General features: G+C 33.4%; 1 protein-coding gene, 1 long non-coding RNA gene and 1 pseudogene across 2 annotated transcripts; 2 read left to right on the forward strand and 1 right to left on the reverse strand.

The window, feature by feature from the left end:
* Nucleotides 1-12,632: 12,632 nt before the first annotated feature.
* LOC148199585 (receptor-like protein EIX2) lies at nucleotides 12,633-15,039 on the reverse strand (annotated as a pseudogene).
* Nucleotides 15,040-18,299: 3,260 nt separating this feature from the next.
* Nucleotides 18,300-18,812, forward strand: LOC148199586 (uncharacterized). The gene is made up of 3 exons (XR_015785968.1): nucleotides 18,300-18,506; nucleotides 18,607-18,695; nucleotides 18,779-18,812. It is a non-coding gene; the product is annotated as an uncharacterized LOC148199586 (long non-coding RNA).
* Nucleotides 18,813-18,926: 114 nt separating this feature from the next.
* On the forward strand, nucleotides 18,927-23,241 carry LOC148199587 (uncharacterized). Its single transcript, XM_088113262.1, has 11 exons — nucleotides 18,927-19,039; nucleotides 19,366-19,485; nucleotides 19,934-19,998; nucleotides 20,146-20,639; nucleotides 20,717-20,789; nucleotides 20,925-21,062; nucleotides 21,306-21,871; nucleotides 22,266-22,401; nucleotides 22,475-22,543; nucleotides 22,638-22,763; nucleotides 23,083-23,241. The coding sequence occupies exons 1-11, from the start codon at nucleotides 18,985-18,987 to the stop codon at nucleotides 23,194-23,196; spliced, it is 1,956 nt and encodes a 651-aa protein (XP_087969388.1). The 5' UTR covers nucleotides 18,927-18,984; the 3' UTR covers nucleotides 23,197-23,241.
* The last annotated feature ends 315 nt before the right edge of the window (nucleotides 23,242-23,556 follow it).

The raw sequence follows: 23,556 nt of genomic DNA on the forward strand, positions 1-23,556 counted from the left end.
TTTAGAGGATATTTTTTTCTCTATTTTAAATTATATATTAAAAAAATAATATTAATTACTTATAAATAGTACTTTTCTCAAAAAGTGTTATTTATTATCATAGTAATTTTTTAAATAAACATTATTTATTGTTTCACATATTCATGAATAATATTTTTTTTATATAAGCGTTCTTTATTTATGTTAACACTTTTTACATCAATTAAATACAAAATTGGTATAAAAAAATATTTCAAACAGTAAAATCTTTCTTTTTCAATCTTTCTTGGATTTCATCAAAATCGTTTCTACCAAGCAAATAAGATATCTTCAAATTATCTCAACACACGTAATAGTAAAATCCAAATCATCACTAAAACATAAATTTCCAAATAGGTAAAGAATATAAACAAAATTTGTTTTAGCAGTTTTGGCGATGCTAGGGTTTTGTGAGGAATTGAATAGTTTTCAAATAAACAAAAATAAAAAACTAATTTCTATAACTATTATAATTAAAATTAATATAGAAAATTTTTTTATTTATTACAAAAATGTCGTTATGTCAAATTTCTATATAAGTTATAATTAGAATCACTATAAAAAGTTTTCTTATTTATTATAAAAATGTCACCACGTATACTTTCTATACTTTTATAACTAAAATCGATATAGAAAGTTTTATTTTTTATTATAAAAATGGCATCGCATCCACTTTTTATAGTTGTTATAAATATAGCCGTTATAAAAGTGTTACCATATTTATAATTATTTATAATTATGTCACCGTACTCTTTTTTATACATGATGGATTATAACTAGGATAATTAGTTGTTATAAAAAGTATTTTCTTTGTCTTATGTAAATGCTAAGCTTCACTTATAATATACTAAATAAGAAGTATTTTTCATTCTTCGCAAGAATTTAAAGGTATAATGATAAAATTCATAAAAGTTATAGAGAAAATAAAAATGGAAAACAACTAATTTGGTAAATTAGTACGAATGAGAAGTGAGAAAATGAGATAGCAAACTTTTGACACCTCCTTCCATAGGTGCATTGAGTTGTTAATTTGACCCATGGCCTAGGATCAGTCTTAACCCACTCTTGAAAATGCCTTCTTTTATGAAGTCCCCTCAAGTGACGGCTAGAAAAAAGTCACAACCCGTAAAGCACCCTCTCAAGCGGGTTAGGGTTAGGGTTAAGGTGGATTTTGTAACACCCCTTACGGAGTGTCACTAGAAAATAACAAAATCCAAAATTTTACGCCAGTTTTTTTTTAAAATTAACATCGCAGAACTAAACCATCAAAAGTTTAAGCGTCTTACAACATAAGGTTAAAACCTTACAAATATCAAATTCATTATTCAAAGACATAAAATTACTTTAAAACATGATAAGTCCCCCATAGTTATTCCCATAACTCTCGTCGTGCTACTTCATCTCTTCCTCATCTGCAATGCCATCTACTCCCGTACAAGTACGATCATCGTAGGTGGAACCACAACCACAAAAGGAAAGGGTGAGTAAAGAAGAACCTAACATAGCATATAATTTCAATATCAAAATATCATAACTTAGATTATCCGAGTCACAACCTTACAATACAACATAATATTCAACTCATAACTTAGATCATCACCACTCAGACTATCAAAGTCACAACATTACAATACGTCACAGTATTATACTCGCGACTCAAATCATTTCCACGAGCTTCTGTTGTTTTCCTTGAATTTTGTCGTACCAAACCTGTTTCGCAAAACAGGGCGATTCGAGCCGTCTTCCATCGCAACTTCAGACCTATCTCCCCGACTCTTCAAGGAATTACGAGTAAAAACTTTGGTTAGGCGCACCCACCGAGCACTATACTCACACGAGCCGAAGTCATTGGGCGAGACATCCAACCCTCTCTAGTCCCCGCGCACGAGGAAAGGGTGACACTCGAACCTCAGTCTCAGTAGAGACTCTACACACTATCGTATCGTAATACGAACACCATCGATTCGACAAAATTTCTAAGGAAATGACAGAACGCTTGCTCTCACGATTTTACCATCACAACCATACGTAGATCACCATCATGCACAAAGTCAACCAAATTCATTCACCAACAATTAGTTAAAATCACAAATAATTAAATAAATTAATTTAATTATTCTTCCTACTGATGCACCCCTATGAAATTAGTAATTTCACACTTCCATCAACTAGAACAACATTTCTAGTGCACCCCACTTTTTAATTAATACCCAACATCAAAGAAAACACCTAATTCTAATACACCCCCTTTTTACTATAAACACATTCCTTCTATCTACACTTTCAAGTGGACCCCAAAACCATTAAATTACATTTTTTTTCTCACTTCCAAGTAGCTCCCACTTGGAACCACTCATTTCTCACCAAACTCTTACTTTTTCTCTCCTTCTTCCTTACTTTTACGTGACTTTACACTTCCTTCTCATCATTCTCTTTTTATTTTACCTTTTTCATTCAACAACTAAAGTTCACATTGATAAGTGTGAACTTTACTTGTATTTGTTACTTAAAATGTTGTGCTTTTGGGTAATTTAAGTGTTTATTCTCATGAAAAGTATATAAATGTTGATGTAAGTATAGTTTTGAATGTTTAAATGTGTTTTGATGCTTTTGTATGTTTATTTCGAAGTAGAATAAGGATTGGATAATATCAAAGATTTGGAGTGCGTCACTCGCTCAGTCAGAAGGATCAAATAGCTCAGCCAGCGAGCCAGCTCCTCGCCCAGCGAGCAGTGCCCACTCGCCCAGCGAGAAGTGTTCACTCGCCCAACGAGCCGTGCTCATTCGCCCAGCGAGCCGTGCTCACTCGCCCAGCGAGTAGTGGTCACTCGCCCAGCGAGTGGAGTCCTGTCGTCCAGCGAGAATTCACTTAAGGTCCTTCTCTTTAAAATGTCACGAAACTGATCCAGAGAAGGGGAGAGACCAGGGGGAACTCTGCAGCTCACGTCCAGCTTGTGTCTAAGTGCTTCCATGGTGGAAAACCACCACTTTCCACCGTCCAATCCATCATTTATCGCTTCTGTGATGTATATGTGTAGCTAGAACTCCATTTCACTATGGTTGAGAGTAAAGTTCTGAAACTCTTTGTAATTTCTCTATTAATGCATGATCTTGTATGAATTTTGTGTTCTATCTTTATTATTCATGCCTACGATGGGAATCTGAGCTAATTGAACGGTTAAATCATTGGGAAATGTATGAGACCGCAGACCTAGGATAGAACAACTAAAGGATTTCAAGTCCTAGACATAGGATGGAATTTTTAGTCATCTGTGACATTGTGTTTAAGGCAAATCTGAGAACTGAATTAGCTAAGGGATTAGTAATTTAGTTTGAATGATTCAAAAACTGTCATCTGAGGGATCAGAGGCTGCATGCGCCTAGGATGTCGATGATTAATTTTGAGGAATTGTGTTAGTAGAAAAATTACCTGAGTGATGAACTTGAATTTCAACCCCAGTGAACCTAAATTCGACTGTTTTTACCACTTTATTTACATTTGTATGCTAATATTAAGTTTGTTACAAAATTACGTTTAATAATCGCTAAATTGGTAAACTTTAACAATCAGTGAATCGAAACAAATCTCTTGGGAAAACAATATCCGGACTTACCGGTTTATTACTTGAACGATCCGGTATGCTTGCCGAGGTCTCAACACACATACTCCATTTTCTCTCTCTCATTTACGTAACACATACCCCATGCATTCCTATCCTCTTTTCTTATTATTTTCTACCCATTACGTAACCCACCACTCCTTCATTTTTTCTTTGCTTTCAAAGGTCATCCCAAGCTTCTTCCTTCATGGTCTTTGGTCCTCTTCCAGCACCTTTCTTTTCTTTTTCTTTGCCACTTTTACATCAACCAAGCCATGCCCATCTCCATCTTCCACTTCTATTCTTCTTCCATCATGTTCTTCTTCTACCCAAGACATCAAACTTTCATTTTTCTTCACTATTTTTCATCAAAACACATGTACCCCAACTTACCAAACATCTCTTTCACTCCTCTCGTTCTCATAATTCATTCTTTCCTCTTCCAACAATGGAAGAGAATTCTCAATACCCTCTTACCCACACTCTTGGTTAAAGAGTGTAGATAAGTGCTCCCAACAATATATAATTCTTGCAAGGTAATAAGAACCAAGATATACAAAATATACATGATTTTAAAGTGTACCCATGACAGTTTTTCATACACAAACAACATCCCAATACATCCATAGTGGATGAATTTGTTGGGTCATTAAAAGTTAAAAAATAAAGGGAATGAACTGGGATGAACAGGTTGAACCTCTTCACCTAGAACAACAGGTACAATTTGACTTGAATGGAAGTTAGAATATTTAGAGCCAAGGTCCTAAGAGTGTAGGACAAGGAGGCCAAAAATGAGGTGGACGTGCCCAAGGTAATTTTAAGGATGATAGTGAAGAGCAAACCAACAAACAGAATTGGCGTGGTCAAGGACAAGGGAAAGACCAAGGAGATCGATCAAGAGTCAAGTGTTTTAAGTTTGGCAAACACGACCATTATGCAAACGACTACAGATCGAGGAAGTGCTAAAACTATGGTAAGCCTATCACATTGCTAATTTTTTCAATGTGAGAAGAAAAGTGAGAGAAACCTTCTTACAAAAGAAGATGAAGAAGAGATAAGGATTTTTTTGTTTTCAATAAACTCAGACACGTTCAAGACCAAGCTATCAGAGGTAGTGCAAGAGGTGACCAAACAACTTGATGCCGAGCAGATTCACACTGAGTTGTTCTAGGTTGAACAAGAGGAGATCGGGTTGTTTGAAGCCAAGGAGGTGAAGGCTGACTGAGTGTCGAGTTGTCAAAGAACTCGGCAATGCTGATGAAGTGCTCGGTAAATGGTGCGACAAATGTGGAGAAGACAAACCTAGAGAAAAAACTTTGGCAAAACGATGAAGAGATTCAACAGATAGGGAGGCTTCTCGATGAAGCTAATGGGATTATGAATAAATAGAGGACTGAGCTTGAGGAGATGAAGAAGGCGGCTGAAGACAAGGAGGAGGAAACATAATGCTCTTGAACGACATAAAAATAGGAAAGAAGACACTAGTGCAGAAAAGGCTTTAGACGTCTATTATTTTGGGTTTTTTACGTTTAATCCCGGCCTGACGTCTTTACGGGTGACATTGATTGGACGTCAGTTTGCACTATCAGACATCTATATAGATGTCTGACACTACAGATCAGAGGTCTATATAGACATCTGACACTACATATCAGATGTATAACATTACAGATCAGACGTCTAAAGTGTCGTCGTATTTGATTGGATCTTTCTCTGCTTGAGGCCTCTTGGGTTGCTCCTGGCTCATGGGGATTCAAGGTTACAACTTTATATTTTACTTGAAGAGAATGGATTGTACCTTTTTTTGTATTGGATGGTTTTAAAAACGTAGTGGAGGGAATACGAGGAGTGCAAAACACAAGAAATTGTCGCTCAAGAACGGCCGTCAAAGGACATGAGCAAAAATGCACCAAAACCCAACGAAAACACATTTAATCGGTTCAAACGAAAGATAATTCATTAAAAAGTAATGTAATCAGAGTAAAACTAATTTTAAACGGTGCAAAAGTGAGAAAACGAACTTGAAAAACGTAACCCGTGGAGAGAAAATGCGAGGAAGATGATGAACATTAAGTGCAAATAACTACTGCCTCGCGTTTGTGGTGTTTTAATGCAGCCATATAAAAGTTTGTTTCCCCAATAACAGACGTCTATATGGCTTTAGAAGTCAGACTAGGGGATATGACGTTTAAATCTAGTCAAAAAGTGACTTTTTAGATTTCAAAAATGAGTATATAGAAGTTTGTTCTCCACACAACAAACGTCTATATGGCTTTAGAAGTCGGATTGGAGGGATCTGGCATCTAAATGGAGAAAAAAATGACTTTTTAAATTTCAAAAATGAGTATATAGAAGTTTGTTCCCCTACATTAGACGTTTGTTCCCCCACATCAGACGTCTATATGGCTTTAGAAGTCGGATTGGCGAGATCTGACGTCTAAATGAAGTCAAAAAGTGACCTTTTAGATTTCAAAAATGAGTATATAGAAGTATGTTCCCCCACATCAGACGTCTATATGGCTTTAGAAGTCGGACTGGCGGGATCTGATGTTAAATGGAGTCAAACAGTGACTTTTTAGATTTAAAAAATGAGTATATAGAAGTCTGTTCCCCCCACATCAGACGTCTATATGGCTTTAGAAGTCGGATTGGCGGGATCTGACGTCTAAATGGAGTCAAAAAGTGACTTTTTGGATTTCAAAAATGAGTATATAGAAGTCTGTTCCCCCCACATCAAACGTCTATATGGCTTTAGAAGTCTGGTCCCTCCATAACAGACGTGTATATTGTTGTTTTATTTACAGAAAATGTCACCGGTCATTTTTTACGTTGGATACACTAGTGTAAAAAAGACTTTGGACGTCTGTTATTTTGGGCTTTTAACGTCTGATTTTTGTCCGACATCTATATGAGTGACGTTAATGAAGAGCTATTTAAATAGGAGTGAGTATTTAAAGATGTCTAGGTAGTGGAAGGGCTAAGATGAAGAGAATTATGCTAAAAGAGTTGATTTGGTGGCTAGAAAGTGGTTCAAAAAGAGTTGGTGAATGGAGCACACCAACAACAACATCTACACTTCGTTGAGTAATTCGTCAAGCTAATGCCGTTAAACAAGCGCTTTTGGGAGGCAACCCAGTTTTATTACCCTTTTTACTTGTGTTTGTATGGTTTTTGTGTCATGTGAATTAGTAACTTATGTTTTGCATGTTTGTGTTGTGTTGCAGGCTTGTGATTTTTGAGTTGAAATGTTTTGTTTATGGTTGTTATGTGTGTTTTATGTTAGTTATAGCTTGGTTTGTGTGTAAGTTCTTTGAAAGAGTGTCAATTGCCCAAAATCATAGAGTGAGAGAGACAAATTTTCGTAGAGTAGCTGGGCTGCAGCTGAGCTGCGGTTGAGTGCCACACCAGTAAATATGGTTTTGAGCTGTTTTTTTGATACGCCGTTGGGCGGTAGCCTGGCGGCAGCACTGTAGAGACATTTTGGCCTTGACACGTTTTTGTTGTTGTTTGTTCTAAGTTTTTCTTTTCTTTGCACTCTTTCACACATTCCTTTTAGTGTGTTTTTGGACCTTTCTATCCAGTTGTTGACTATGAGATACTAATTTTACTTTCAGCTTTCTTGTTACAGGATAAGATCTTCCTTAGGAATTAAAGAGTTCAAAACCATCATTGTGAACCTTTGAGGCATGCGTGAGTTGAGCAACCATATGACTTGAAGATTTATCTACTCGTGCAGCATGGCCTGGGGGCCAGGCCCCTACTGATTGGGGGAGGTGGAGTAGTTGCGGAGCATAAGCTACTGGGAGGAGGAAGATGTTTCAGATGAAATTGAAGCTAGTGTTCTATAGTTATGAAGCTGCAAAGTGTCCAACTTGATCGGTTTTTCAGTTTTAATTTCAAGTTTTATTTATTTTCAGTTTTTAAATTTGGATTTCTTTTTGACTTGCCTAGTGGATAGTTCTTGTGCAATTGGTTTGGTGATTTGAGTGAATCATATGTTATGCTTAAATTGAATGCAAATCTCTTGTGCTTGCTCTTTATCCATGAGAATTGTTTTGAAAATCTGATTGAGATTATGTGGTTGAGCTTGTTGAATAGAGATTGTGGTTGCTTGTATCTGTTTAGATAGATGCTTGGTTTTAATTGTGATCCATATTCTTGGCTTGATGTTTATCAAATTTTGGAACCCTGAGTAAACCTGTGAGATGTTGTGCCTTAAAGTTTATTGTTGAATGCTATTACTTTGGAATAACAATTGATTTTGCCTGAGTTTCTCTATTTGAACTAGTTACTTGCATTATACAAATGATCAAGGCCATCTTGTTTTTCAACCTCTTCTACATTTTTGAGCCTAAAATCCAATGTTAAACCTATGAACCTTAAAAAGAAAACTTTCTCATTCCTGAAACCTTACGCTTATTGAAAAATCCTTAACCTCCTTACCTTGAGTTGAGATGAACATATATGTTAGGATGAGGAGCATGGTTTAAGTTTGGGGGAGTTCTTATTATCAGAAGGGAGCATTGAGAAAATAATAAGTTGAGTTAAAAAGAAATAAAAAGAAGAAAGGAGAAGAAGAAAAACCAAAAAATGAATTCAATGAAAAAGAGTTGGGAAATAAGTTGAGAGTGGTTTATTCAATTTTGGAGCAAAAGAGATACTATGCTATATCATGAATCAAATTGTTTGGTCTCTTATCTCAAGGTACTTTGTTGTCTAGAAAAACAATGTTTTTTTCTTAGCCCAGCCACAATATAAGCTTCAAAAAGTTCTTGTGATGTTAATTTGCTTGTGAATGTGTTTAATATTGTTGAAACGAAAGGCAAAGTTGATTTGTGTAACACTGTAATAGTTGAGAGTAAGACACACATCCTAATACACCATTGTGCTTGAGTGAAACACTTTCTTTGGTGAGGATTGGTTCCATGAACTCAATGAAAACAACTTGCCATGTTTGTTGATCTATCATTCGCATCTATCTTGTGACTTTTAATTTGTGAGCACCATGGTTGAAGTTTAGCTTGCTAAGGCCATATTATCTATTGAATGTAATTTTAAGTTGAGCAAGCATGATTGATTTTGTTTATTTGATTTAAATTGTTTCTTGGATTGCTAGACCATTGCGATTGAATTGTTTGCTAGGTGAAGTACTTTTGCTTGAGGACAAGCAAAGTTGTAAGTTTGGGAGAGTTTGATAATGCTAATTCTTACCATTATCTAAGCATCATTTTAGTAGCAAAATAAACTCCTTTCTAACTTGTAACTTGCTTAATCCTATTCTTTTGTCTTGTTTTCTAAATAAATGTGTTTTAGACTAAATTGATGTATTATCCTCACTAATTCCCTTATTTTGTAGCTAATATTATGCTTAGAAGAACCTTCACCAATGTATAGAGCTTAACCAACCATAAAAGCAAGTAAAAAAAAAGAGAGAATTTTGGAATGCTGTGGCTGCGGTGCAGTTGAGTGCCACTGTTAGGGATTTGGCAAGCGTACCAAATCGTTCAAGTAATAAACTGTGGTAAGACCAGGTATCGTTTTCCCAAGAGACTCGTAATACTAGAAAATTGTGCGATTAACAACTCATCTAGACTCAAGAACAACTCATCATTTAAGAATATGTGCAAAAAGATAAATTCACAAGTAATTACAAGGTTGTACTTTGGTATTGAAGGCACTTGGAAATGGAAAAGACTAGAAATGGTATGAAATGACATTATTACGGTTAGTTTTCACCAATGCACTCTTGTGTATAACCAATTTCATCTCCTCTTTATCAATTTACTAAAGTCAATCCACTAAAACACTCTACCCTAATCCCTTAGGTGAAAGAGCCTAGGTTTTCCTTATCAAACTCCAATCCCTTGGACAATCTAACAAGCAAACCCGCATTAAAGAGCTAGGATCTTAAGACAACATATGAATCATCTTCCATCCCTAGAATCAATGACCACAAGGACTCTTGTTTCAGTTCAAGGTTTCATCTTACGTCCCCATAATCTATGAAACCCCAAAATCAAGTCATGAACGTCCCCATTACATGCAAGCTTTAAGATCGGAAACAAGAATACTAGCAATTGATAGAAAAGACATATATATAATCAAATCATTCAACAAATACACAAGAATTCAGAGGCTATATTTATCCCCAACAAGATGGGTTTGACTCTCCATTTCCATGGAGAGCCTTTAAGGTTACAAAATGGGCATGGAAGAAGATGAAAAACCCAAGAGGAAGAATGGAGTGTTTCCACGAGCCCTAACAGCCCTCCAAGCTCTCCTCTAAATGAAATGCACCTCCAAGCTCTCCTATACTGATGGTGAAACTTAGAAGGACATTTTTATTATGAATTTGCTTTTTACTAGCGAAATGTAAGACTTGTCTTATAAAGGACTTGTCATGATGGTCGTATACAACTTATCGTCTTGGTTGTGCATGAACATACAATGTTGTCATTACAATTGCCAAAAAATCATATAGATGTTACCTGCAACCATTAATTGAGGTTCATGTTCAAGACTTAAAAATATTTTGTTTTACAGCTTATATTTCATTTTTCGTTTTATTTTTTTCTTTTGATTATAACTTAAAATAATTTGTTAGAAACAAAAACCAGGAACATAAATACAAACACATATGGCCCTTGTGGGCATATAATGAATTTCTACCTACCTCTTTCAACATATTTCTTATAACAACTAAACTTAATTGATTCGCTTTTAATCACTTACATACCAATTCAATATATTATCAAACATAATCGTAATTACTTTTTCTTATATTTATTTTCATATACAAAGAGTCAAGAAATCTATCTAATAATATCCTTCAATGTGTCGTAAAGTCTTTTTCAAATCTATTTTCATTAATTTAAGTATATTTTAGCTATTTCAAAATTATTAATCAAAATGGTACAACTTTTACATTCGTTTGAGAAAAAAATAACAATTACTTAAAAAATATATGTGGTGCGAAGTAATTCACAAAGTAACATTTATAAAGAAAAATAAAAAGAAGTGCATAGAAATAAAAGTAGAAATGAAAGTGGAAATTGGGATTTTTATAGCGTTTTTTACGTAGGTCTTATGAAACTGACAGAAAAAAACGTTTAATAAGTCGATTCCGAACTGACGCATATCAAAGACGATCTAATTATAGGTTCTTAAGCACCTTTAGCTTAACTCATATCTTGAACATCTTTGGCTTGAGTTGAAGCCTTGAGCATCTCTAATATTGAAAATGTTGGAAGTTCCACGTTGACTAGAGATAAGACCAATTTATAATATATAAATGAAGTACAAACCTCACTTTACATGCCGATTTTGTGGAAATGAGTTAGGCTTAAAAACCCACTTTCATAACATAGTATCAGTTAGAACCTATCCTAACGAGTTCCTGATTTGACCATACGAAATGTCTATACTTCAGCATGTTGTGAAAGCATGTTTAATTTGACTTCCTGATTTCTCGGTATTCTCATCTTTAAAAACTTTATCTCTTGATGAAAACAGGATAAATGGTAAGATTCCCAAAGATATTCGATTTCCTACTCAGCTGGAGACTCTCAAAATGAATTTGAACTCTTTGGGAGATGTGATCAGTGACTCTCATTTTGCTAACATGTCAAAGTTGTATGGCTTTGGAATTTAGCCAAAACTGGACTCCGTCCTTTCAATTGGGTTATATAGGGTTGAGATCTTGAAAGTTAGGTCCAACTTTTCCTAAATGGTTACACACACAAAATGACATTGAAATTCTTGACATTTCTTGTTATAAAATAATAATAATGGTAAAACAACCGTTAGTTTTAAATGTTGACAACAATTTTTATTGTTTTCATTAACTTTTATAAATGTACAGTTTTTTTAAATGTTAACAACAATTTTTATTTTTTCATTAATGTTTATAAATGTATAATTGTTTTCTCATTAAAATTTATAAGTGTTAACCGTCAGAGTTTATTATTCATTAATGTAGTAACGATTTTTTTACCAAGTTTATGTTTTATAAAGAGAGTATTTCCTGCATTCTAAAATGAATTATCAAGAAATTTAATAATTAATATATTATTTGACAAATGACAAAAGAAATGCATGTCGTGCTTCTATAAATCCTTCAACATACAATCTAATTTCAATTTCATGTAATTCATACCATCTTACTCAGATTAAGTTTAAGGTAAAATTTACTAAAGTAATTAACTTAAAATTAATTGAAACATAAACCCTCTTAATCACATGCAAGAGAGGAAGGTAGTAGAAAGGAAAAAAACACATAAGGTATTAGTACAGAAGATGACTGAAAAATCAATAATTATGTCATTTCCAACGTTTTGAAGATTCATCAAATTATTGTATGACTAACAACTTCACAATCACAATAGGCTTCCTGAACAACCATTACAAAATAAAAATGGAGAAGAAATAAACATTTAAAGAAAATAAATGTTTAGAAATCTTCCTCAGTTATCGATATCCAGAGTACCTCTTTCCTCTTTTTTTTTTGTCCTTTGAGCATGATACCCTCACAATCGTTCTAATCTTCAAATTCCATTTCCTCTGCCAAAAATTAAGCAAATTATATTAATTTTGCCAGAAATAGAAACAATAAAAAGATAACGTAAAAAAACAAATTCAAAGCAAACTTATATTAAAAGGCAAAGAAATAAAAAAACTCCAATGATTTAAGTTACTACTAATTAAATTCTTTCAATTTATTTTATACTCATTAATCAAATTTAGAAATCAAAATAATTAATTATGTGGATATCAATTAGAAATTATTAGTATGTAAAATAGTCTTTTTTATAAATAAAAAATTATAATTAATTTGTTAATTAGACTTTAAATTGATCATTGTCATTAGCTATCAAAGTTTTACATATTTAATATTATTAATTTTAAATTAGTCTCTAATTTTAAGTTAAAAACTAATTTAATGGAAAAAAACTTAATAATTATAATAATAAAAAAAATCAAAATTTTAACACAAGGTTAAAATAATGTTACCTGTAGCTATGTTTTGTAGCAGATTTTGAAAACTTTCACTGTTGTCATGACATAAAGAGTGTCTCCTAAATTATTTAAGAACTTGAAATATGCATGACGCCAAGAATGTAGTATTAAGATTGAGCCAAACACTCCCCAAAAGCTTATAGCAAATCCAATTGTCATACTTATATAATATTCACGATTGAAAATCAAATTGTCATCCTCTTGAAATTTAATAATTGGTCCTTGTCTTGCCACTCCATCAATGCACAATTCCTTTAATGGTGGTCCACAGAGATCAACATTATCTTCATATTTCGATGCATCGAAACTCTGTAATTGTGTGCCAGTTGGAATTTTTCCAGATAAATTATTATGTGACAAATCTAACACAGTGAGTCGGTCAATTTGAGCAAGACTGGAAGGAATAGAACCAACAAGTTGGTTTCGTGACAAATCAAGAAATTCAAGTGATGTTAACTCTCCAACATTTGAAGGAATATTCCCTGTCAATTGGTTTCTTGATAGATTCAATGACACCAATCCAAATAAACCCTCAATTTCTTTTGGAATTTCTCCTGATAATTGATTGCTTGAGAGATCAATGCTATTTAAAAGTGATAATCCATATTTGTGAACATTTGTTCTGAACCTTTCCACATCAAAATTGCATTCAAATTGTAAGATTGGTTAATTATGCTGTTAGTAATGTTGACCAAATATTGATGACCTTGATAATAATCTCTCAAAGAAGTCATTTGAGCATTGAGAAAAAGTTTTTTATGCATTTAGGAATTTGTCCAGATAGATTGTTTAGCGAGAGATCTAAGAGTTGAATATTTTTTAGATAACAAATTTGCAATGGTAAATTTCCAGAGAAATAATTGCTTTTCAAGCTTAAAAATTGCAACTTTAATAATTCCTTCCCAATCCAATTTGGGATAGATCCTGATAATCTATTTTCTGCTATGTCTACCATCACTAACTTTGTACAATTCTTCAAGATAGAAGGGATCATACCTGTTAAGTTATTGCTTCTCAATAACAAAACTTGGAGTTCAAGGAGTGATCCCATTGAAAAAGGAATCTCTCCTGAAAACTTGTTGTGACTCATATTTAAGTAAGCCAATGACTTCAAATGGGTCCAACAGTCTGGAATTTGTCCAGAAAACTTATTATTTGAAAGGTCTAATTGGTATAAAGATTCAGCTACACCATTAGAACATAAAAATGAAAAAGAATTTGTGAATTTATTGTTTGATAGATCAAGAGATATTGAGCCTCGGAAAAATGGCGGAACATGACCTTCAAATTGATTTGATGCAAGACTAAGAGATAAATAATGATTCTCTATTGGCAAATTTGGAATCGTACCTTGTAAATTATTAGATGAAATATCAATACTCATCCAATTTGACAATCCAAAATTGGTCCAAAACCATTCTGGAACCGTACCTGATATTCCACTATTTGAAATGTCAAGGGATCGAAATACATTTTGTTTCTCGAGCCATTTGGGAAATAATGAACCAAGCTTACAAGACCTCAATTCAATAGTATCCAATTGAAAAGTTGAAGCCCGATTTTGAGTAACTTCTAAAGTAAGTAAGTTATCTGACAACATCAATGCCCTTAACTTTGTCATATTAAAAAAATGAGAGTCAGTTAACACACCTTTCAAAGAGTTTGACATCAAGGATAATACCTCAAGTTCTGTTGGAAATCGAAGATCTTCAGAAATTGTCCCATTTAGCTTGTTACTATCAAGGTACAAATCTTTTAATGATGGGAACATTGTTGCGAGGTTGCGAGGCAAAGTACCCTTAATTTGATTCTATTATAGTAGTGTTTGTCAACCAGGTCAAACCACGACAACACTCATCAACTAGGTCAAATCGGGACGATACTCGTCAGCTATGTATTATAGCTAGTAGAGATCGAATGATCATACAGTCAGCACCATTCGGTCACCACTATGGCCAACCAGGACAAACGGTTCTATTAAAGTTGGGCCACATTCGACCAGTGCTTATATTATTATTGGGCTCGATGTCCAGCGAATGATAAAATAATTAAAGATATTTGATTAAAGATCTTGATAGGCGGTTTATGAGCAACCAATCGGATTTTAAGGTAAGTCTGTTTATATTTTATTGGACCTGTGTCATTTTAGGGTCCATGATACAACTTATAAATACAGAGTCAGAGCCAACAACCAGGAACGTTTCACTTACGTTCTACTCACTCGAAAATATTCCACAGTGATAACAAAATCACTTTCTTGAGAGCTATGGCTGCATAAGCTACGCCTAACTTGAGCGTCGGAGTATGTTTTGTAGGTACTTCCCCTCTCTGTCAAGGAGGCAACTGAGCAGTCTTGAAGTCGAATAGTCCAGGTGGAAAGAGAAGGTGGAACACGTGATTCATGCATTAGAAATGTTAGTGTCTCAGTCTTATAAAATCTCTACCGAAACATATGGCATCTACAATGAATTTGTTATCAAATGAAATGTTATTGGTTTTTTGGTATGAACACAAATTAGATCGTCAGAAAAGTTTTAGAGCAATAATTCTATTCCAACGGACTTATCAAAAGACTTTTGAAAAGAAAGGTAACTTACACTTGGAATTTTTAAATTAAAACATAATTTTATGTTAAAAAATAATCCATCAAATATTTTCTTAAAAAATAGTTACAAAATATTACAGGTGCCTTGTAATAGGTGCCTTGTAAAAATCCATCAAATATTTTCTTAAATAATCATTTGGCTTAACAAAATTTGATACAGCTGCGTGATAAAAGAAAACTATAAAAGTGTATTAATAATATGATAAAGTGTCAATATGATGAAGTTAACTATAAAAAGTAGTATATGTTAGTATATATGTATATGTATGTATATCTATGTATGTATATATGTATCTATGTATGTATATATGTATATATATATATATATTTGTATATGTATATATGTATCTATATGTATATATATATATTATATATATATGTATATATGTATATATACATGTATATATATATATATATATATCTATATATGTATATATATGTATATGTACATGTATATATGTATATATGTATATATATGTATATATGTATGTATATATATGTATATATATGTATGTATATATGTATCATAATATGTATGTATATGTATATATATATATATATATATATATATATATATATATATATGTCTCTTGGCTACTATTGAGACCAAAATGAGCGAGCTTCTTCAATAGTATTTGGTGTACCAATTTTTGAAGTGAAATAATCTCGTTTTTCATCCATATTATTCTTTCAGTCACGTCTTTTATTTGAGTAGTCAATGTATCACGCTTATGACGTGCATGACACTTTTTGGACAGAAAATAATCTTTGTAACCGACTCCAAATCTCATCCCCTAACATGACGTGAATATTTTGGAGACATAAAGTTTAACTCAAAATGTCAGAGTAATCATTACTCATCTCTTCTAAATTAGTTTGTGACAATATCATCTAAACAACAATCAAACATATCACATTTATTCTCATTTCAGGCACACAAATATATAATATATAAATATATTTTACTTACACATTTGTCCTAAACTTGTTAAACTTTTTCTTTTTCAATTATTTCGCTTTTTCACATAAGCATGCTTCCACACTTGACGAAAACGTTATAACATTAATCCAGATTTTTTTATCTAATTATTGTGAAAAAAAATCAAACTAGTTAAAAAATTGTAATAACTGAAATTGGCAAAATTTGTAGTCTGTCACGTAACAAGTATCTAAAGTATGGATAATGGGATAAAGAAAACCATATTTTTAATTGGACTTAAGGTAGAAGGTGTGACCAAAATAAATTAGTATCATACACCATTCGGTTAAAAAAATACTACACTAAGTGGTATTATTCAAGCATGGCAGATTAGTCTTGATCTATAACAGCTAACTTTTCATGTATGTTATTTAACTAACACAATAAATTCAATTAGAATTTACATCATACTGCATATTCAATAATATTCACCAGAAAGCCAGAGACAGGTTATATAGGATCACAAGTATTTCATCCAACGAATACACACAGGCTAAATGTATTCTAATTAAGTTTATGAGCATGCATTGTGACACTTCAAAACAGTTTATTTCAGTAACTCAGATTTCCAAAACAATTTCCACAGCAAACGTTATTAGTTGCATCACACTAATTGGAATTCACGATCATAAAAGACAATATCTCATTTTATACCACAGAAAAAGTTTAACTTCTACTTACATATGTTCCAATCAACCATAATTTTGTTAATCCGCTAAAATCTTTAAGTTCAAATCAGAATGGGACAGAACATATCACAAAACCCAGTCATACAAATTTAATCATCCAGTGCAGTTAACCTTGTTTAAATCTTTCTAACATTTCTATTAGTCTTTTCCATATGCCTAGTAAACATCATGGTTTTATCACTTCATAACAACATACACAACATAAACTAGACCCTCAATAATCCCATATTCATCAACTAATGCAGCATAACATTTTCACACATGAAATAAAATTCTGAACTCAAAACTGACGAAGAATGCTGTACAGAACCACCAAATCCTATAGGTGCACCTAGGCCAGAATCACTAACAACAAACTGTCATTCAGCCAATCATTGTAATAAAATAAAAAAAAGGATTATCAAAGTCGAAACTACATACATCTAGTTAAAGATCGGAAACGTATGGATAAAATCTTAATAAAAGAATAGTGCATTAATCTATGGTTGAATAATAGAATGTCATATTAACATATGTTGTGTAATAATGCTTTGAAAATACAATGCTCTATCCTTTAATTATACTGATACTTGATAGTCTACTAGATTCCCAATCATAATTAAGTAATTAAAAAAAATTATATTTTATTGTTATAATCACATGTCTTTTTGCAAAATTGTCATCATAGTTTTCAATTAATGATAAATGATCAATGTCTCTTTATTTATCAATATTCTACATTTATATAAATTATTTAACAACTTTTTGCTATGTATCCTAAATTTGAAAATCATTGTTGTGTCCGTGTACCGTCCTAATTCCATATTGAGTATATGTGATTCATAGAATAGAAGGAAGCAAGATGACTGCTATTTTAAATATTACATATAACCTAAAAAGTTGTGGTTTTTCTGCATCTACAACTACAAATTATGACCTCCATGATGCAAAGACACAATCTGACAATACCTTGATGTACTAAAAATGAAAAAAAAAAAGGTGCCATGTAACTTTATAGTCTTCGAAAATTTCTGATACCTAGATGCTCATACAGTCTTTACAACAGCAACTGGGATCTTCGACATTCCTTTTCTTTTTTTCTATTTTCTAGTTCATAGGTCAGTAAGTTGGTGTATAACTAATATTAAGGAAAGTTTAGATATGGGAATGTCGTATACAAATTTAATTCCTTCTGTTGTTAATTCTGCATCTTGAACTTAACTGCATTCATGTTCTAAATTTTTGCCTTCTGATTTTATATTCCAACAATTATATGCTACGTTAAATGAGCCAATCATATCACGCCTCTAGTTTCTAAATGAGTTTCCCATCTAGGACAAAACAGGTTTTGTAAAAGCATTGATTCCCTATATATTGTGAAGTTCATGCGCTGTTCTTGTTCCAGGTGGATTTGATCTACCAATGGAGGAATTTGATATAGTAATACTCTTTTTCCTTATAGCACCATATCTTACGCATGCATATAATGTGACAATGCAGTGAAAGAATTCGTGCTTTGTTGACAAGTGCTGCATATATTCATTTAAAGCATCTTCACTTTTCCAAGCACACCAGGAACCTCTCACCAGCAAGCAGGTCTATTTTACTATCTGGTCCAGCAGGTATAGTATGATAGAATTTAACATTAACGTTGTTCTGCTGAATTTTGTTTTTTAATTCCAGATTGGTTTGACTAAGGCTATTTATGTATAAATTTTGAAGAATCTTACCAGCAAGCCCTTGCCAGAGCTTTAGCTCATTACTTTGAATCAAAGTTGCTGTTGTTAGATATTACTGACTTCTCTGTGAAGGTAATTTTCATTGCTTCCCATTTTATTAGCTTTAGCTGGTCATTTACATATATTCTTACTTTATATGTTTTTCCCTTGAACAGTTGCAGAATAAATTTGGATGTTCCCGAAAGATACGGTAAGTTCACCTTGCTTAGTTCTCTGTCATTCTTAACATGATGAAATTGCAACTTGCTAGCTTCATTTTATATTTATATAATTTGTAGTTCATAGTGATATTTTCTTGACTTATTTGCTTCTCTTTCCGTAGTCGTTGAAAAGGTCAATATCGGAGGCAACCTTGGAGCGAATGTCTGGTTTGTTTGGTTCTTTTTCGATGCTTTCTTCACAAGGAGAAACAAGAGGTACTAAGGAAATAAAAGTCAATGTTTAAAGTATGAATTGTTTTATTCTATAATTACCTTTTATAGATAGAGTTTGGTAGTTGAAGACTTGAAGATATGGAAGATTTTACAATGCATGTATTGCTTTGACATATGGTAATAGGTTTTTCTTTTAACGTTATTATAACGAACAGTGATCATAGTTCAGACATTGCAAATGGATGTGGAGACTCCATATTATCTCTTCTCATTTTTTTAGATACCTGTATTTGCCGTAATACTTATGTTGCTAACTTAATATATATAACTATTGCATCATTGATTTTGATTGGTACTTTTTTTTGAAGGAATTGTGCGTCAACAAAGCAGTGCTGCTGAAAGTTTCAATCCTCCAAAGCTTAGGAGGAATGCTTCTGCTGCATCTGATATAAGTAGCACTGCTTCCCAGGGTGGTCCAACACTTCCAGGTTATACTTTAGAAATATAGTTTACCTTATTAAGCAATAATGAAGATGCTAATCCAGCTAAAAGATTAATGTGAACATCTACTTTGAATTCAGTTGTGTACTCCGTAAGCTTCTTTTTAACACACTGCTGTATATAATAAATCAACCTGTCAATCTGTTTGTTCACCTGCGAAGATGAAGGGGACAGATACTATTTCCAAGGATGTTTATAGAAGTTTTGAATGAGTGCTAACAAGAACTAATCTGATATATGAATATCCATGTTATAAATTCATGATTATTCTGCAAACTTTGGTAGGAAAATAGTTTTATCTATAAATTTCTTCTTTTAAATAATTGAAAACGTCATGCAGCTAAATGCTTGATTCATTGTATTGTTGTCACTAATGCATGAAATATCAATTTTCTCCTCCCACATTTTGCTCACTTCATTGAATTATGATTTCAGCACGTTTGAAGCGCACAAGTAGCTTGTGTTTTGATGAGAAGCTCTTTGTGCAGGCACTTTACAAGGTGATTTAATTACTGAAAGTTCATTTTAAAACTGTGTCTAGTGACAACCTTTATAGGCAACATTTACATAAGACGAGAGTCATATATCACGAATTTTCATTACATAGAGTTTTCACTCTAATAACAAGATCGTTTTCATTTTTTCAGCTTTTGGTTTCTATCACAGAAACTAGTTCCATCATTTTATACATAAGGGATGTTGAGAAGCTCGTTCTTCAATCAAGGTTATATAATTTACTACAAAAAATGATAAAGAAACTATCAGGCTCGGTGTTGATACTTGGGTCCCAGATATTAGATTCAGATGACGATTGCAAAGAAGTTGATGAAAGGCTCACTGCGCTATTCCCCTACAACATTGAAATCAAAGCTCCTGAAGATGAAACTCATTCTGGCAATTGGAAAGGATCACTGGAAGAGGATATGAAAGCTATTCAGTTCCAAGATAACAGAAACCACATTGCTGAAGTACTAGCAGCAAATGACATTGAATGTGATGACTTGAACGCAATCTGCCATTCAGATACTATCGTACTCAGCAATTATATTGAAGAAATTGTAGTATCTGCAATATCTTACCATTTGATGCATACCAAGGATCCAGATTACCGAAATGGAAAGCTAGTTATATCAGCCAATAGGTAAATATCTTGTCAAATGACTGTAAGCACTTGATTACATGAAATTGTTTTGCAGTAACTGATCTTGGATGTGGCAGTTTGTCCCATGGATTGAGTCTGTTCCAGGAAGGCAAGAGTAGTGGGAATCTGAAGACTAATGAATCTAACAAGGTATGCTTGTTTACAGTTATTTATAGCAGCAGGAATAGCAAGAAAATCTAAGGAAAAAATAATGATAGATAGTGAGTACCATTGTATATATTCAGTTTTTCTTTTTTTAATTGTCGTATTTCTCTGTAACATTAGGAAAATGCTGGAGAAGATGTTGCTGGTGCAAAGAATGAAGTTAAGAGTGACAATCAAGCACCTGAAAACAAGAATGAGACAGAGAAATCCATCCCGGTAACAAAGAAAGAAGGTGAAAATCCCACACCTTCAAAGGCGGTAAGATCAATTTTCTGAGCACCTTAAGCTGAAAAAAACTTCTCACCTTATCAAATCCTACACATTTAACATGGACAATTGATGGTTTCAACATGGACAATTGATACACTATAATCAACAATTTACTAGTCATCTAGATGGAGGCTGGTTATCTAACTTCTAAAAATAGTTTCTTCTTCAAGTCTATTTTCTTTTATTCCCTATCCGATTTTGTGTTCTTATATACTAATTGTTTGTTTGCAGGAAGTTCCTGACAACGAGTTTGAGAAGCGCATAAGACCTGAGGTTATCCCAGCAAATGAAATAGGGGTTACATTTGCAGATATTGGTGCATTGGATGAGATCAAAGAATCACTTCAAGAGCTGGTAATGCTTCCCCTTAGAAGGCCTGACCTCTTCAAAGGCGGGCTTCTAAAGCCGTGTAGAGGTATATTGCTTTTTGGGCCTCCTGGTACTGGGAAAACAATGCTAGCAAAAGCCATTGCAAATGAAGCTGGTGCAAGTTTCATTAATGTCTCAATGTCCACTATTACATCAAAATGGTTTGGAGAAGATGAAAAGAATGTCCGAGCTCTATTCACACTGGCAGCTAAGGTTGCCCCAACAATCATCTTTGTTGATGAGGTCGACAGCATGCTTGGACAGAGGACTAGAGTAGGAGAGCATGAGGCCATGAGGAAGATAAAAAATGAGTTCATGACACACTGGGATGGGCTATTAACAGGACCTAATGAGCAAATTTTGGTTCTTGCTGCAACCAACAGACCATTTGACCTTGATGAAGCTATCATAAGACGGTTTGAGCGCAGGTAGGACACCCCTTTTGCCTAATTGTTTGCATGATCATCTGTTTTTGTTTTGCTTCCATTCGGACAATGTGTGCATTTGCTTTGTTACTATGATGAACAAATGTGTGATCTTAAGAAAAGAAAATTGGTAAATGTGGTTATTAATCTATTTCCTTCTGAGACTACCTTATGGCTACCTTAGAAGGCAGATCTTTCTGTAGCTTTTAGCTGCACTTTCTTCCTCTTTGGCATTTAAATTGTTCACCAAATTGATCTTGTCACATTTCTTTTAAGGACACTGTAAAATCCAATGTTTGTTTTTGACTGTATAATATCAATATTCTTTGCTTTTCAGTTCAATTAGTGTTGGCAATTTTTGAATGCAATATCTATATACCTTTCTGTCATTGAGCAGGGTCCTGGTTGGTCTTCCATCTGCTGAGAACAGGGAGAAGATCTTGAAGACTCTTCTGGCCAAAGAAAAACATGAAAACTTAGACTTCAAAGAGCTGGCAACCATGACAGAAGGATATACTGGAAGTGATCTTAAGGTGAGTCTTGGTAGTGCTTACTGGTTTGATTTTTTTCTGGTTACAATCTATTGATGTTAATGACTATGAACAGAACTTGTGCATCACTGCGGCTTATCGACCTGTTAGAGAGCTAATACAGCGTGAGAGAGTAAAAGAAATGGTAGTTATTAAACAACTTTCACTATTCTAAGATTAACGTCTCTATCCAATTCAAGACAAAGATTTAACTAAATATCAACTGCATCATATTTTAGGAAAAGAAGAAAAGAGAGGCTGAAGGCCAAAACTCTGAGGATGTTTCAAACAACAAAGATAACGAAGACCAAGAAATTACCCTCAGGCCTTTAAATATGGAAGACATGAAGCAGGCCAAGAGTCAGGTAGGGTGAACTCAATTTTTTTCACTCAAATGGCTTGAGAGTACTAGATTTGGGAATCTATACAATGCTACATGAAGTATTTAAAATTGAATTTCTTAAAATCTAGGAATTAAAAACAGTAGTTCAATTGATGTGATTATAGATATCTACCACTACATAGTCATTAATCCATTTTTAAGACTTAAAATCGTAACTTGTACATCTAACTAAGGATAGAATACTTACAATGTCACAGAAGTGGAAGAAGAAAACTGTGTTAAATGATGTATAAAAGTTTTTTTCTATGTACATGAGCTTACAAATATTTGAGTAAACACAGGTGGCTGCAAGTTTTGCATCAGAAGGATCCGTAATGAATGAGTTGAAGCAGTGGAATGATTTATATGGAGAAGGAGGTTCAAGGAAGAAGCAACAACTCACTTACTTCCTTTAGATTGGAGAATGCTACTTATATTTTGAATTTGTCACCATTCATCCTCAATCACATTTCAACAAAGGAAGCAGACTTCAAAACAGATGTTGAAATCAAAATGAAGCATGGTCATATTTCTCACTATACCCCAAATGTTACACTTCTTATGATTCCCAGAAAAGCACAAGTCCTTGCACACGTGTATTCTCTAAAGAATGTGTTGATCATCATGTATTGTGTTGATGAGAGGGTTCTCAAGTTTCGTTTGGGTTTTTCTACAAACAAATGAAGAGCTGTTTTAGGGAATATATGTTTTGTCATGCACGGTTTTGGAAGATGCAATGGCTTTGTAGGAATAGGAATATTTTACACCAAACCTTT

This window comes from Vigna umbellata, chromosome 4 (genome assembly GCF_029865625.1).
Source record: "Vigna umbellata cultivar VRB3 chromosome 4, Vumbellata_1.0, whole genome shotgun sequence".
Lineage (NCBI taxonomy): Eukaryota > Viridiplantae > Streptophyta > Magnoliopsida > Fabales > Fabaceae > Vigna > Vigna umbellata.

What these genes read in the sequence shown, in the direction of transcription:
- LOC148199587 (XM_088113262.1), top strand. Translation starts at nt 18,985, where the DNA reads ATGTCTGGTTTGTTTGGTTCTTTTTCGATGCTTTCTTCACAAGGAGAA. An exon ending in GGGTGGTCCAACACTTCCAG is followed by an intron (nt 19,486 to 19,933) that starts GTTATACTTTAG and finishes TTATGATTTCAG; the next exon opens with CACGTTTGAAGCGCACAAGT. An exon ending in ATCCCACACCTTCAAAGGCG is followed by an intron (nt 21,063 to 21,305) that starts GTAAGATCAATT and finishes GTTTGTTTGCAG; the next exon opens with GAAGTTCCTGACAACGAGTT.